The 16747-nt window shown below is 34.7% G+C and overlaps 1 protein-coding gene across 30 annotated transcripts in view; it reads right to left on the bottom strand.

The window, feature by feature from the left end:
- Positions 1-16747, bottom strand: part of Nrg4 (neuregulin 4) — a 191387-nt gene that overhangs the window by 23115 nt on the left and 151525 nt on the right. For all 30 annotated transcript variants that reach the window (XR_011706706.1, XM_071608521.1, XM_071608533.1 and 27 more), the window contains 2 exons: positions 14954-15103; positions 6700-6779 (listed from right to left, as the gene is read on the bottom strand). Coding sequence is in view for 29 of the 30 variants with exons in the window: in XM_071608521.1 (XP_071464622.1) it covers positions 6700-6779; positions 14954-15103 (230 nt within the window). In the remaining variant the exon portion in view is untranslated. The remainder of the gene's footprint in view (positions 1-6699; positions 6780-14953; positions 15104-16747) is intronic.

The following is a 16747-nucleotide window of genomic DNA, read 5'->3' as shown; positions in this document are numbered from 1 at the left end:
TAACTATCATAGTGCATAAATATTTAGTATTATTAGACTTATTAACAAATTGCCCCCTTTATGAAATGACAATCTTTATCCTTCATAATATTCTTAGCTGTGAAATCTATTTTGTCTAATATTGGTATAGCCATTAAGCTTTCTTGTGATTAATGTTAGCATGTAGATTTATATTTGCATCTTTATAATTAAAGTACATTTCTTATAGGTAGCATATAATAAATAGTTTTAATCCAATTTTATAATCTGTACCTTCTAATTGGGGAATTTAGACATTGAGAGGTTGCACTGGGGTGTGCAACATGCATCTTTGACCTGCTGTGGTTTCCCTTCAGGTGATATTACCCTGTTTGACATGTAGCATGGGAGACTTACAATAGGATATTTCCATTGCTCTGCTCCCAACCTATGTATTTTGTCATTATACATTTTACTTTTATATGTGTTGTAAACCCCACACTTTATAATTTCTAATGAAATGGTCAGTTATCTCTTATGTAGATTCAAAGAGTAAGAAAAAGACATTAGGTCAGATGATATAGCTCAGTGGTACAGCACTTCCCTGGCATGTGCAAAGGCCTAAGTTCAATTGCCAACACAGTCAAAAAAAAAAAAAAACCCACACAAAATAAAACCCATATTATTTATCCATGTAACTGCCATTTCCAGTGTTCTTAATTCCTTTAAATAAGTTCATATTACACATCTGATATCATTGTTGTTTTGCCTGGAAGACTTTCTTCTGCATTTATTTAGTATGGATCTGGTGATGACAGATTCATTCAACTTTCAATTTCTGTATGTCTGAAAAAAACTCTATTTGCCTTCACTTTTTTATTATTTAATTGATTCATAGCTTTATTGAATACAATTCATACACCATATAATTCATCCATTTAAATCGTACAATTCAGTGGCTTTTAGTACTCAGAATGGTGTAACCATCACTGTAATTAAATTTAGGATATTTTTATTCCCCTAAAGCAAACTTCCATTCCTTAGCCATCACCTCTCTAATTCTCTAATTTTACTCAATGCGAGGCAACAATTAATCTGCTTCTGTCTCTGTAGTTAATTTGCCTATTCTGGGCATTTCATATAAATGCAATCACAAAATATGTTTTCTTTGTAACTTGCTTCTTTTACTTTCAAATACTGTATTCAAAGTTCATACCTATTACATGCAGCATGTATTACTAACTACTTCCTTTCTGTCTCCTGCCTAATAATTTTCTGTAGTAAAAATGTAATTAATGTAGTAAAAATGGTCATTTAGTTAGAAATTTTTAAAAAATATTTATTTTTTAGATATAGGTGGACACAATATCTTTATTTTATTTTATGTGGTGCTGAGGATCCAACCCAGTGCCTCACTCATGCTAGGCGAGCGCTCTATCTCCGAGCCACAACCCCAGCCCCGTAGATAGAAATTTTTATTATAAATAATACTGCCATGAACATTCATGAAATGTAATGTTTTAGGTTTTGTGTGGATACATTTCATTTCTCTTTGATGTATACCTAGGAGTAGAATCGCAGGGTCATAAGGTAACTTTACACACAAACTTTGGAGAAACTGCCAGAATGTTTTCCAAAGTGGCTGCTCCATTTTATATTCCTACTGGCAATGTGCAACAGCTCCAGTTTCTTCACATTCTTGTTATTGTTCTTTCTTTCTTTCTTTCTTTTTTTTTGAAAAAGCTTTTTTATTCTAAATCAAATTAGTTCACCAATCTAATCATAACAATGCTCAACATTTCCCATTTTTGGCAGTTTCTATCACTCTCAATTTTTGGTAAATCTGCCCTGTGTTCCCAACATCATCGCACCCATGGCCCTCAGCAACCATTCCAGAAAACAAAGATGATCTAATTATACTACCTGTTCTTAATTGCATCTAGTAAGTTTAAAATTCTTTCTCTACTAAGAATCATTAATAAAGTGTCCATGCTTCTTATGAAAGGCTTGATATCATAAAATGCTCCTGTTTGTTTGAAAGCAAGAACAGTTTTCCACTCTAGTCTTCATCATATAACTGTTAAAGGGGAAAAAAGAAAGGAAGATCCATATTTCTTGTTTTTGTTTTCTTTTTCCCCAAACCCTGAATTTCTTCTCAATCTATAATGAACGAAACACAAAATCCACATTTCTTAGTGGAACTATTTTTCTTATTTGAGGTTTTTTTTTCAGATCCTGAATTTCTTCTAAATCTACAATGAAACAACCAGTGGATTGACAACATTGGTTCTGAGATAGACCCACTCGGTAATGAGAAAGTCCAATTCCAACTGGGGAAATTTACCTGAGTCCCAGCCTTTTCAGTTTAACATTACACCTACCACCTAGAAAAATAAATCCAAGTACCCATCTGGGTTGAGAAAAGAGTTACTTGTGACTTTATAAAAAGGGGAACTATGTAATGTAAAATTCCAAAAAAGTCAAATGGTGCTACATAAGACATTTTTCTTTTTCTTAGGAAAAAGGAGTTATATGGAAACTTCTCATTATCTTTTTCTTCTCTTGTATGTCCAAAGTTGAAAGCAGGTCATACTATAGGGTCCATCTCACCTTCTTATCTAAAAAACTACTCGTGCTATTTTTCTTCCAGTTTTGGCCACATGGAAAACTAACTCTACTGTGCTATATGACTCCACAAAACAGGATGAATAAAACTGTAATACAGCAGCCTCTCATCTTAGGAAGGTGAACAGGGTTCCATCATGGACTCAAACTGGGTTGTTCGCTTTTACCATTCTTTTAACTAAATGTAAGCATGCACTCACTTAGCTGCTACACAATCTGGTCCTTCTGTAGAAGAATGAAAAAATTTAAAAAGAGCAAATGTTCCAAGACTTGAAAAAGTAAATAACAGGTTCTGTCTCCAGGAGAAAAACCCCTCCTTTCATCCAAAAATGTGGATTTACACATGTAAAGATATGTATTTGTACAGATTCTCTTTAGGTATCAGATATGAAATCAATCTTGATATCTTGTCTTTATGCTTCTTTATCACACCAAAGGGTTAACTGCAAAACTGGACCTTCATTTCTATCCAGTAAATCTGTCACAAGATGAATCAGGATATAGAGATACATGTAACTTTTTAACATCTTTTTCTTTTCAAATTACAACAAATATTTGGAATTTACTGCTGCAGTCTCAAATGTGCTTATCATAATAGTGGCCGAAACTGGAAGACATTTTTAAAAAAACCTGAAGTCATCCATACTTGCCATTTATTAGTCTTCTTGTTTGGAGCAAAAGGCTAAGAATTCACAAATACCACGACCTAAGCACCTGTTTCAAATTAAACGTCAGCCTTCAGCTTGCAAAATAATTTTTTGATAATTAAGCAAATTGCAGAAGACCCATCAATTGCTTTTTTTCTTCCGGGAGAAGTCAGCAGGATAACTGCACCCTACGGGCTTCTTTCTGTGTTGAATTTGAAAGGTGAAACAAAAGAAAAGCAATCTTTTCCAATCCAAACCATGGAGGTAATGTGTAGAAAGGTATCCATATTTCAGTAGGGAAAGTGGCTGGATAAAAGAAGCAGGACTACTCGCTCTAGAAGACAACATAGAAATACCGGCCACATCCTGAGTTCAGAATTTTGTTTTGAAATGAATAAAAAGCACCTAAATGTAAGGAAAGTGTTCATCCTGTGTGACAAGAATTTTCACATGGTCCATCAGACACAGTCGGCTTCCCAGGGGCCTGCACGCCCCCAGCCCAGAAGCCAAACAGCCAAATGGCCTAGGCGCTCCTCACTCTGCCATCTTCGCTTCTTCTCTATTGTTCTTTCTTAATACAGTCATCCATATGGGCAAGAAGTGATAATCTGTTATAGAGTTTTGTTGTTGTTGTTTTTGTACCAGGGATTGAACCCAGGGGCGCTTAACCACTGAGCTACATCCCCAGCCCTTTTTAAATTTTTGAGACAGTGTCTCACTAAGTTGCTGAGGGCTAGCCTTGAATTTGTGATCCTCCTGCCTCAGCCTCTTGAGTCACCGTCATTATAGGTGTGTACCACCATGTCCAGCTTCCCCATGTCCAGCTTCATTATAGTTTTGATTTTCATTTCCTGATGGCTAATGATGAGAATTTTTTTGTGTGCTTATTGGTCATTTGTACATTCTTTGGAAAACTATCTTTTCAGATCGTTCATCCATTTTTAAACTGGGCTAGCTGTTTTTTTTATTATTGACTTGTAAGTATTCTTTATGATTTTTGGATACAAGTTCCTTAGCTCATGATTTGAAAAATTTTCTTCCATTCTGTAATTTTCACCTTCTTGAAGGAATCATTAAGGCACAAATGGTTTTAAAAAAAGAATTTGATGAATACAGTTTATTTATACCTTTGTTACTGATAGTTTTGGAATCGTTTCTAAGAATCTATTGCTTAAGGTCAGAAAGAGTTACACCTTTCTATTTTAATAAGAGTTATATATGGTTTTGACTTTGATCCATTTTGAGTTAGTTTTTATATATTGAGGTAGGGGTTTAAATCCATTCTTTAGTAAGTGGTTATACAGTTTTCTAGTACCTTCTATTGAAAAGACCATTATTTTTCCCATGAATCGCCTTGACACATTTAAAGAAATAAATAAGCACTTATTGCTGAACTCCCAATTCTATTCCACGGGTCTCTGTCCATCCTCATACCAGCACTACCCTGTCTTGGTTACTGGAGTCTTCATTGTAAATTTAGAGATCAGAAACTGAATTCTCCAACTTTGTTCTTCTTTTTCAAGATTGATTTTCTATTTTGCCCTGTTTTTGAAAGATATTTTTTCCAAGATATAAAATTCTAGATTTATCTTTTTAATTTTTTGGATTAAAAATGGATCAAACCCAGAGCCTCATGGCTTTACCACTGAGCTACATCCCCAGCCTTTTAATTAGAAAAAAAATCATTATAGTTGCTCTGCTCCTCTCTGGGTTAGAGTGTTCCTTAAAAGAAGCCTGCTGTCATCCTTTGTCATCCTTGTCTTAGCTTCTCTATATGTAATGTGTCTTTATCTGGCTGCCTATAAAATCAATCATTAGTCTTGAGAGATCATGATGTGCCTAGATCCCCCTCCCCCCCTCTCCCCCCTCCTTCTTCTTCTACTACTACTAGGATTGAACTCAGGGGCACTCAACCACTGAGCCACATCCCCAGCCCTATTTTGTATTTTATTTAGAGACAGGGTCTCACTGAGTTGCTAAGTGCCTTGGTTTTGCTGAGGCTGGTTTTGAACTCGCAATCCACCTGCCTCAGCCTCCCAAGCTGAGGGAATTACAGGCGTGCGCCACTGCAGCCAGCTCTTTATGGTTCTTAAGTGTAGTATTTATTGAACAATTTATATCTGTACTTTGTTAGTTTTTATAAAATCTGAAAAAATGGGCTATTTCTTTAAATATTTTTTTTCTATCTCCCCTCTTATCTCCTCCTAGAACTCGAGTTAACACAATATTATGCTGCCTGAATTTGTCACATAATTCACTATAGATTTTTTTCACTTAACTTTTTTTGTTTCTTTTTTAATAGTTTATAATGTTGTATTTTCAAATTCACCAATCTTTTTTACAGTTTTGTCATCTGACATTATTACTATCCAACATTTTTTATTTTACACACTTGTTTTCAATTTCATTTCTTTGGAAATTCACTTTGGGTTGCAAAAAAAAAAAATCTTCCATGTCTCACCTTGTGACTACATGGGCTATATTTACAATAAACACTTAATATGCTTGCTTGCTATTTCTAATATCTATGGGAATTTCAATGTATTAGGTGTTTCTCATTTTTAAATGCATTTCCAGCTTCTTTGCAGGTTGGTAATTTTTTATTGAATGTGAAACACTATAAAATTACCTGTTGAATACTGTATACTTTTTATATTATTATAATGCAATTATTAGAAACAATTTGATTCTGTCAGTTCATGTTTTTAAGGTTTGTTAGGCAGGACTGGAGCAGCTCTTAACCTAGGGCAAATCATTCCCTGCTCCCGGGGAAAGACATTTTGTGTAGCCGTCCTAAGACCCATGAATGTGAGGCCCTGTGTGAGTATGGGGCACCACTCATCTTTTCAAGGACTCTCAGCTCCATCTTCTTAACTCAGGGAATTCACCAAGCTCAGCATGGGTTCCCTGATACTGCACTGCAACCTGGAAGCTTTCAAGGCAGGAATCTAAGGCAATCACTGGCTCATCTTGTCTGATTCCCATCCCTCACAGTACTTTGTTGCCTAATGTCAATGTCTTGAAAACCATTGTTCATGTATTTTTGTTTATTTCAAGTGATAGGAAGCAAATTCAGTGCCTGCTATTCCAGATAGTTTTAAACTGATAATTTGTCTGTAAGTTTCTCAGTGATTTGTTTACCCACACAGGTAAAACTCCTTCTCCTCACAGGCCAGTCCACTTCAGAATACTTCTGGAAACTAGTTCCTCATATCCATGTAGCACATTATAGCTAACATTGTAATTTCATGTATCACTTATATTGTTTTTTTTAGGTGTGTGAGGGGGAAATATGACCTGTGTCATACTGCTAATAGGAAATTTATCTTCACATTAAAAGTGGTGCCTAGCACAAAACCCATTGAAAATTCTTAAGGTCAACCTTTTTTTTTTTTTTTTTTAATGGATTCAAATCTTTACATGTAATAATAGAAGTCTCATCCAGGACTTTAAGCATGAATTTACTCACTGTGGTGTGCTCTGGTACTGCTCATCTCTACCAGGTTGATATCACACTGGGCTGAACTGGTTCTTTGAAGGTGGCCCTTCCTTACAGCAGAGAGGAGAGAAACACAAATGAAAAATGGGTAACTGAAAAGCATGTCAGAAGAACTAGAAAGGAAGTTTAAACTTGAATATTTGGAGGTTTATTTTAACTCCACAACTACCTGAAACCATCAGGACTGCCCTAAAATAGTGCTGCCATATTTAACAAATGTACCAGCGTGGAAGGTCATCTGAAGGGCAGTCAGGGGTGGTGATGCCATTTAGCCTTCTTCCCTTATGGCAGCATAGCTACTACATTTTAGGGTAACAGGAATATTTTTGTGCCTTTTCAAGAGGTTAGTTTCCACTATTAGTTGGACCCTCATCTGACATAGGGTGGCTTTAGTGAACTATTCTATTAATGGCATTTAAAAAATTCATTTTGGACCTTCTTGTTTTTTTAACTTTTTTTTTTTTTTAGTTGTCAATGGGTCTTTATTTTATTTATTTATATGTGGTGCTGAGAATTGGACCCAGTGCCTCACACATGCAAGGCAAGTGCTCTGCCACTGAGCCCCAGCTCTAGCCCCCATTTTGGACCTTCTTTAAGGTTTTAGCTTATCAGTTTTTTGTTTGTTTGTTTGTTTGTTTGTCATCTGACCAACGAATATAGGTTAGAATTTATGTGATCATGACAGATTTTTATAAAAAACTACTTGAAATATTAAATAAAAATTTGGAATGTAAAGTTGCTTTAATTTTTTCAATATGTCAATACTCAAGAGTATTTACTTACATTAATGAAAATAAATTCAAAACCATCTTACCTTAGCAAAATGGCATATATTTTCTCAATGAAGAATGGCTCCTACTTCTGAAAGCTACTGATTCTAGCCCAGAGGTTAGCATTGGTGAGGTATCATTTGGACCTCATTCAAAGATGACCCTAAGTAGTTACTAAACCACTAAGGGACCCAGAAACTGTTATAGTAAACAATGACTTGGTTTCATTCTTTTTTAAAATATTTTTTTAGATGTTGATGAACTTTTATTTTATTCATTTATATGTGCTGCTGAGAATTGAACCCAGTGCATCACACATGCTAGGCAAGCGCTGTTTCACTGAGCCATAACCCCAGCCCTTGGTTTCATTCTTAAAACCACATTTCCAAAAGACAAATACATTTCACATGGTCGGTATACAACAGATCCAAATCTAATCTCTAGATTTCATGAGCAATAGCTACTCATGTTATTTTTCAAATTAATTCTGCTCTTGGCACATCTTTACTCACATAATTACATAAAAATTACTTCTGCTTATGTTGTCATTTGAAAATGGAAAGTACATGATTTCAAGAACATTACAACCCTGAAAATTAGTCATTTTGTAAGAATGCTATTTTTTCTCATTGATTAAAGTTATGCCCATTTTCCAAATGTTCTAAAATGAATGTGTTTAACTTTTATGAGCAAATTGTTGCTTTGTTGTGAAATAAAGCATTCAAACAAAAAGGGTGAATAAAATGCATAAAGTTAGACAATGAACAATAAATATACATATACCCAGCATGAGATGAGAAATACACTATGAACATATCTCAAAAGCCCTATGTGTACTTTCTCTAACTGAATCCTTCCTGTCCACACCAGTAGTAACCACCTGCCTGTATTTTGTGGTAACCAGTATCTCTCCTTTCTTTATACCTACCGTGTGTGTGTATGTGTGTGTGTGTATACATGTATCATATACACATGTGTGTGTATATGAATATGTGTGTGTGTGCGTGTGTGTGTGTATATATATATATATATATATATATATATATATATATATATATATATTAATTATTTGGGTTTGCTTCATTTTAAACTTTATATGAATGGAATTTTGTTGTCATGTTTTCTTTTGTAACTTGCTTCTTCACCCAAAATTATGTTTGTAAGATTTATCCAGGTTGATATATGTAACTATAGTTCATTTCTTCTCTTACATATTGTTCTTTTGAATGATGTAACTTTTTGTCCATTTCATGTTCATGAGAACTTGGGTACTTTTCAATATTTTTATTATTATAACCAGTTCTATAAACTCCTGGTAAACATCTGTAAGAATTTATCAGGTATCTGTAGCCAGAAGAAGAATGGGCACACACTTGTTTAGCTTTACAAGGTATTTGCAAACTGATTCAAAAGTGTTAAAACTTTTCAAATTTTAAAATAAAACCATTTTATATTGTCTGGCTGTGACTTAAAAAACTTATTTTGCCAGGCTCACAGGTGAAATAATGGTTTTTCATTGTGGGTATAACTTGCATTTCTATAAAAAGGTTGCAAGGCTTGCATGTTTATTTTCTGGATCTTTCATCTTTTATAAATTCAATTATTTTTTCCCATTTGTCTACATGTTTACCTTTTTCTTGGTGATCTGATATATTCAAGAAATAAATATCCATGACTATATTTCTTGTGTTGCATATATCTTCTAGTTTGTAGCTTGGTTGGTCTTTTTTTAGTGGTATCTTGGAAACTAGGAGTTTTCAATTTTAATAAAATCAAATTTATTAGCCATTTCTTTTGTCATCTTTTGATTCTTATTTCCAAAATCTGTCCCTATCCTCTAAAGATACAAAGATATTCTTTAAATGTTCTTCTAATAGTTTTCAAATATAAGCCTTTAATCTCTCTGAGCTGATTTTGACGTATGCTGTAAGGCAAAACCTCAATTTTACTTTCTTCTGTATGGATAAGCAATCATGCCAACAACTTTCATTGAAAGCCCATTATTTCTCCACTGCTCTGCAATACCATCTCTTCTGTATGTCAAATATCTACATATGCTGCATAAATGGAAATGGAAAAGCTCTAGGCTTTTTATAGTCATACTTTTTTTTCTTCTTCTTAGTTTGGTATAAGTTTTTATTGAGAAGGCTAAAAGATTTTTCTCCTTCAATCTATAAGTAAAATGAAATATTTATTTTTTCAGTATTGGGGATTGAATCCAGCCAGGGCCTTCTGCATTCTAGGCAAGTACTCTATTACCGAACTGTATCCCCAACTCTATTAAACAAAACAAAACAACAACAACAATAACAACAACAACAACAGGGTTTTACTAAGTTGCTCAGGCTGGTCTTGATCTTGCAATCTTGTTTCAGCCTCCTGAGTTGTTGGCATTACAGGTGCATTCCACCATATCTAGCTTAATTTTTAATGTTCCATCAACTTTGCATTTCCTGGAATAAATCCAAGATCATCAGATAGATGATTTTTGGATGAGATGAATGCTTAAATCTGGATTTTGAGTAAAACAGAGTGGCTTTCCTGATATGGATGCGCCTTATCTGATCAGCTGAAGGCTTTAATAACTAAAGACTGACCTCCCTGGAGTTATAAGGAATTCTGTGTCCTATAGAATTGAAATGAATACTGACTCTTCTCTAGGTTCCCAACCTGATTGCCTATGAACTTGAAATGCAATAGCAGTCTTTCCCTGGATCTCTAGCCTGCTGGCCCCTGCAGATTTTGGGCTTGGCAGCCTCCATAATTGCTTGAGTCAGTTTCTTAAAAAGTGTGTGTGTGTATCACACACACGCATTTACATCCTACTGGTTCTGTTTCATCTGAGAGTTCTAATACATAATGTTGTCTGTTATGAACTAAATCGTGTCCCCACAAGATTCGTGTGTTGAAGCCCTAAACTCCCAATGTGACTGTATTTGAAGGTGGTATTTAGGGAAGGTAATTTTAGACTAAGGGTAGGGCCCTAATCCGAAATGATGGGTGTCCTTATAATAGGAAGAGACACCAGAGAGGTTTTTTTCCTCTTCATGCACACCCAGAGAAACGGCCATCTACAAGCCAGGAAGAGGGGCCTCACCAGAAATCAACTACAGTGGCATCTTGATCTTGGGCTTTTAATCTTTGTAACTGGGAGAAAATAAACTTCTGTTATTTAAGGTACCTAGTCTGTGGCATTTTGTCATGGCAGCCTTAGCAGACTAATACACTTTGTAGATGTATCAAAATGATGCTAGTCTAAAAAAAGAATAAGTGAATATTCCTGTTTATCTATCTTCAATGATAGCATGTGGTTTGTTTTAAGAAACGCACTAGTAAAACTGGGCCTGGGTTTTTTGTTGTTGTTGTTGTTGTTTGTTTGGGCCTGGAACCCAGGCCCTCATGTATACTGAATTATAGCCCCAGACCTTCTTATTTTTATTTTGAGACAGGATATTGCTAAGTAGTTAAAGCTGGCCTCAAACTTATGATCCTCTTACCTCTTGTGATAAAAACTTCTTTATTGACAGAAGAATTTCAAAAATATTCTGTATGAGCTTGTAAAGAATTTTGTAGCTATTGGGTACTATAAGTAGTAGATTAACCTTGTTAATTATATTGTTAAAATCTTATGTTACTGATTTTTATCTCCCTATAAATTTCTGAGAGTCATACATTACAATTTAACTATTATAGTAGTTTTGTTTCATTTTCCTTTATATTTCAAATTTTGATTTGTATTTTGAGACTTTGCTAATTTTATATACTGCCTTGTGTCCCCGAAGGCCAAAAGAAATTAATATGTTGAAGTCTTCCCCAGTGTGATGGTATCTGGAGATAGGATTTTCTGGGAGATAATCAGGTCATGAGAATGGAGTCTTAGTCCCTGTTTCCTGGCACACAATTCATATAATCCTTGGAATCTCTGAAATGATTGGTTTCTTTTCATATGCTAATGAGTTGACCCATAGCTGGCAGCCCTTAGCTAATCTTTAAATAAATTCTCTTGAACTAAGACATGTACTGAGTTTTTAAAAATTATAATTATTTGTTGGAGTTCTGTTTTGGTCTTTGTAAAATCTGCTTACTTTTAAGTCTCTCATTTATTTTTTTGATAGATATAAAACATAATTAATTTATATCACATCTGATTCTTCTGAAAAGTAAAAGTTTTGAATATCTGAGTCTACTATCAGTTATTTCTGTTAGTTCTAACTAATGGTACCTCTTCTCTTCTGTTTGGTATTCTTTTTATGATGTTAAGATGCTTTTTAAGGTAAAGAATGAAAGTAGGTTCTTCCAGCATTGATTTGTATTTGTTTCTGTCAACAGCCTGGGAACATTTCCAGCCTGGACTAGTTTATATTCTTACCACCCACCTCCCACTTCAGAGTGTCTAAATTCAGGAAGAATGCAAACCCACATAGCATTTGTAATTAAAGAATTTTTCCCCCCTTCTTTTATTTAGAACCAATTGTTCTTATATAATCTTTTTCTTCTATTATGACTATGCTTTCTACCCAAAAGACATTATTTTGTCTACTTTAGTGCTCTTCATATTAAAAATATTTCTAAATTCTGGCAGTCTGGGGAGCAACTATGAATAGGAAGGTATCATATTCGAGACTTTGATGCTCAGTGGCATTGAGCACTGTGGGGTACAACATATCATGCTCTTCACAAACTCTATGGATTGACAAAATAATTTAATTTTTGGATAATTATAGCAATATTAAATTCTATGGATTTAAAAACCATACAAATCACTGGCAACAAATCCCAGTAGAATATAGAATTTCCTTATTAAGACTTTTGGTAACTGTTAGACATGTACTTCTGGTTCTCTAACTTATAAGCAAATGATTGAACTGCATTTTCTGACACTCTTTGTAATTGAGTAGGATCTTGAAACTTGTTCTGGCCAGTTAATTAAGTAGGCAGTGATGTGTGTCACATAGGCAGATCATTTCAAGTGTGAGACCCTCCAGCTCTTTTTTTCCTCTGGCTTGACAACTGACAGCACTGAAATTAGTGATTAGTCCATAATTTGAGTCCTTAAGTGAATATGATTAGCAAAACCATGTGTACTAGCTCATAATAATTACATATTAAATATGAGGAATAGTCTTTTAACATTTCGAGTCACTAACTATTAAGGTTGTGTCTTAGTCTTTCTTTTTTTCTGTTGCTAAAACTGAATACCACAGACTGGGAAATCTACAAGCACTGGTATTTTGCTCAGTAACTGATGAGGGCCTTTGATCTGGGTCTTGTCATGGCAGAGGGCATCACATGAGGAGACAGAGCCAGCAAGCCAGAGAGCACTTATTTTATAACAAAGCCACTCTAGTGATTACTCATTCATTCATGCTGGTAGAACCCTCATTACTTGGGGAATTAAGTTTCCAATGCATAAAATTTGGAGCTCACTAAATTCAAATCATAGTACGCTGATAGTTACTACAGCCAAACCTAGACTATCATAACTGGTGGTACAAAGAGTAATGCATTATCCAATTAAAAGTTTAAAACTCTATCCGAAGCCAGCACTAGAGCAGTTAATCAGCTAGTTTTCCCCTTAGCATACTGACTGACAAATGTTTAGAAGACTAGAATAAGAATAGATCATTCACTATTCCAGACATTTACACATTTAAAGTCAAGGGTAAATCAAATCCCAATGTCTGTTCTCATTATCTAATACTGTATAACATACCACCCTAACTTTTTTTTTTTTGTACTGAGAATTGAACCCAGGGGTGTTCATCCACTGAGCCACATCTCCAGCACTTTTTCATATTTTATTTAGAGACAGGGTCTCACTGAGTTGCTAAGTGCCTCGCTAAGTTGCTGAGGTTGGCTTTGAACTCGTGATCCTCCTGCCTCAGCCTCCCTCAGTCTCCTGAGCCACTTGGGATTACAGGCATTACACTGCACCTGGCCCACCCTAAATTTAGTGGAATAAAAAAAATTATTGCTCATGGTTCTGTGGATTGATAGCTGAGCATTTTTAGCTTGGAGTCTCTGTGATTATAGGCAATCAGCAGCTAAGTCAGGAGTCAACCAAAGGTTCAAATGAACTAGACGTCTGAGATGGCTCATTTAAATGGCTGACAGTTGTCACTGGCTGTGGGGCTGGTTCTTTGTGCTGTTTAGATTTCTTACAAGGATGGATTCTATATGGGAGCATCCTGTGTATGGGTGGCAAGAAGTGGAAGCTTTTAGGCCACTTCAAAACTGAAATGAACAGAATTCTATGGCCCAAGGAATAATAGTGCCTGCCCATATTCAAAGATTTAGAGAAATAAACTACCTCTTGATGGGAGAGTGGCAAGATCACATTGCAGAAGAATATGTGGGAATGAAAGCTATTGTATGGCTATATTTGGGAAACACAACCTGATCCAATGGGCTTGTATGTAACTTTTTGTATCTGAAGTAGTCAGATGTTAAAATTATGAGAGACAAAACCTACTGGATTGCCTTCATGATGTATTTTGAAAAAAATACATGATACCACATATTTAAAAAAGAACTCCCTCCAAATCTTAATTACTCCTTGACATAAAACAATTGAGAGAGAAATCAATATTTTATGAAATACTATTTTACCTACATATTTTTTTTAGAATATAAACTTCTTAAGCCAACTTGCACCTCTTTTATGATTATTCTCAGCTCTTTTTCACAAGTATGAACAGCATACAGTATGCATTTAATAAATATTAATGATGAGTTATGATATTGGATAACTCCTAAATTTAATAAATTTCACATTTTCACACACTTTCAAAAAACACTGAAGATTAAAACTGATGAATGAAAGTAATCTTCAGTGTACAGCATTCTCCATGAAAGTAATTTTTCCTTTTGTCTCTTATGAGTTACCAGTCTTCCCAAATTAATTGCCTGCTTATTTGTCTCTCTCTACATAGATTTAAATCTCCTATGAAGTTAGGGAACAAGTCTTCCTTGTTCAGTATGGGATTAATTATGTGAAGCACAGTGCCTACAGTACAGTAGGCTCTAAAGTCTACATATTAACCACATGTCTTAAACTTTTATTTCCAGTATTGCATAAGTTGTTTTTTTCTTTCATATTCAAGACTTAACTTAAAACAGACTTCACTTAAATATTTAGGAGAAGATAGACCCACCCTCACTATAGTCATCATGCCCAAAACACCTAAATATTTAGGTGACGTCTTACCTTAGTAAGTTTAAACCTTAGTTGTTTAAGAAAGTCCAAAAAGTCCAAATTATGATGGTAGTAAAAAACTGAGACTACTTAGTAATAAGATGCTTTAAAAATTACTTTTAAATTAATTACAGAAGCTGCATTAGAGGAATAATTCTAAACATTAAACCTCTCAGAGTGAAAGCATATTAATTATTTAGTGGAATCACTACTTTATGTGCTACTTTTATTTTCAAGAGCATGTTTCTATTTTGGTTACCTGCAAAGGAAGTAGAGGGCTGCAATGGTAAGTGTTACTAGAAGAACAGTCAATGCCAGGAAAGCTGCAAACAGGTTGCTTTTGCTTTGGATGCTTGAACTTGGAAGAAAAACTTCTTCACAACGAGCTCCTGTGTAATTTTCAACGCACCTATAGGGATAAAATATCAGATAAAGAATGCATCTCTGCTCCATTAGCTAATCTGGACAGCAAAAGGTAGCTTGTATGAAGGAAGGAGACTAATCTTCAGATTATAACCGTGGAAGAGACATGCCCTATGATGCTCAAGGGATACAGTTATAATGAAACAAATTAGATTTCTTACAAGATAGGGGCAGATTCTATAAGGGTGCATCCCACTTAAGGGTGGTAAGAAGCGGAAGGGCTTCTAGACCAATGTTTGCTGTCTTCTTTTTCCATTTTTCTAATGGCTAAGAAACTACAAAGAAATTATATTCAGACTTCTATTTAATTTTTTTTTAGTTGTTGATTAACCTTTATTTATTTATTTATTTATTTATATATGGTGCTGAGAATCAAACCCAGTGCTTCACACATGCTAGGCAAGTGCTCTACCACTGAGCCATAATTACAGCCCCTAGATTTTCTTTTGAGATAGGGTCTCGCTAGGTTACCCAGGCTGGTCTCAAACTTCCAGGCTCACGTGATCCTCCTGTCTCAGCCTCCCAAGAAGCTGCGAGTCGTGATGCCAGCAACATGACACCTGACTTATCCTCTAGATTTTCAATGATGTGATTGTTCGTACATAACTCAAATTCATCTAAAATTAATTTTGTTGCATTTGGGTACAGGTTTAGCTCTAAATACATTTTTTCCTCAAAATTACTAACTTGTTATTTCAACCTCATTATTAAATATTCAATATCTTACCCACTGTTTAACAATGCCTACTTGAACACGTCAAATTTGTGTAAATAATAGTATTTCTATTCTTCAATTATCTGTACATCTAATCTTGACTTCTACCACATTGCTTCAATATTGTGACTTTATAGTGTAGCTCTACTCCCTACATTACTAGTTGTCTTTGTTAGAATACTTTTTAATATTCTCATGAGCCAACTATAATATTTTAAAGCAAATTACCCTTAGCTCTCTAGGCCTATGACAAGACTGGAGGTGTAGCTCAGTAGTGGAGCACTTGCTTGGCATGTGCAAGGCCCTGGGTTTGATCTCCAGCATCACAAAAACAAAAGAAATAATACTATATGACAAAGAATGATAATCTTTGGTATTAACAAGTTACTTTCTCCCTGTTAATGTGTTCAAAGGATTATAAAACACAAAGATTGATATAAATTAACAAGAATGACATAACATTAGATTAATTTTATTATTTTGCAGTTGCATTTAAGATATAGTATCTTAATATAACTAATTTTTATTTATAAAGCAACCCAAGAAGTCATGGAGTAAATCTGCAGTAAACTAAATTTAGCACTAATTCTGTGTTTAAATAAAAAAGGGTGATATATTTTAAGCTGGTTTTACCAAAAACAGAAAGTATTAAATTAATTCTCCTTACCTCTTTCCAGCTTAGGTAGATATTTAGAAATTTACTGTCATTTCTCTAGACTAACAAAGACACAGGTCTTGAAAGTTACACACAAACTAATCAGTAGCTTTGACAACTAATGTGATAGACTAATAAAGTAGTCTACATATAAATAAAAGGAAAGGATGTTGAGGTATAGCACACAGGATCGACTTTAGCCAGCTGAGCAGAGGAAAGTTTCCACATGAGCCTCCGGCCGGGCCCGTGTGAGGCAGCAG

Source organism: Marmota flaviventris, chromosome 2 (genome assembly GCF_047511675.1).
Source record: "Marmota flaviventris isolate mMarFla1 chromosome 2, mMarFla1.hap1, whole genome shotgun sequence".
Classification (NCBI taxonomy): domain Eukaryota; kingdom Metazoa; phylum Chordata; class Mammalia; order Rodentia; family Sciuridae; genus Marmota; species Marmota flaviventris.
This window is presented reverse-complemented; position numbering and strand designations above follow the sequence as displayed.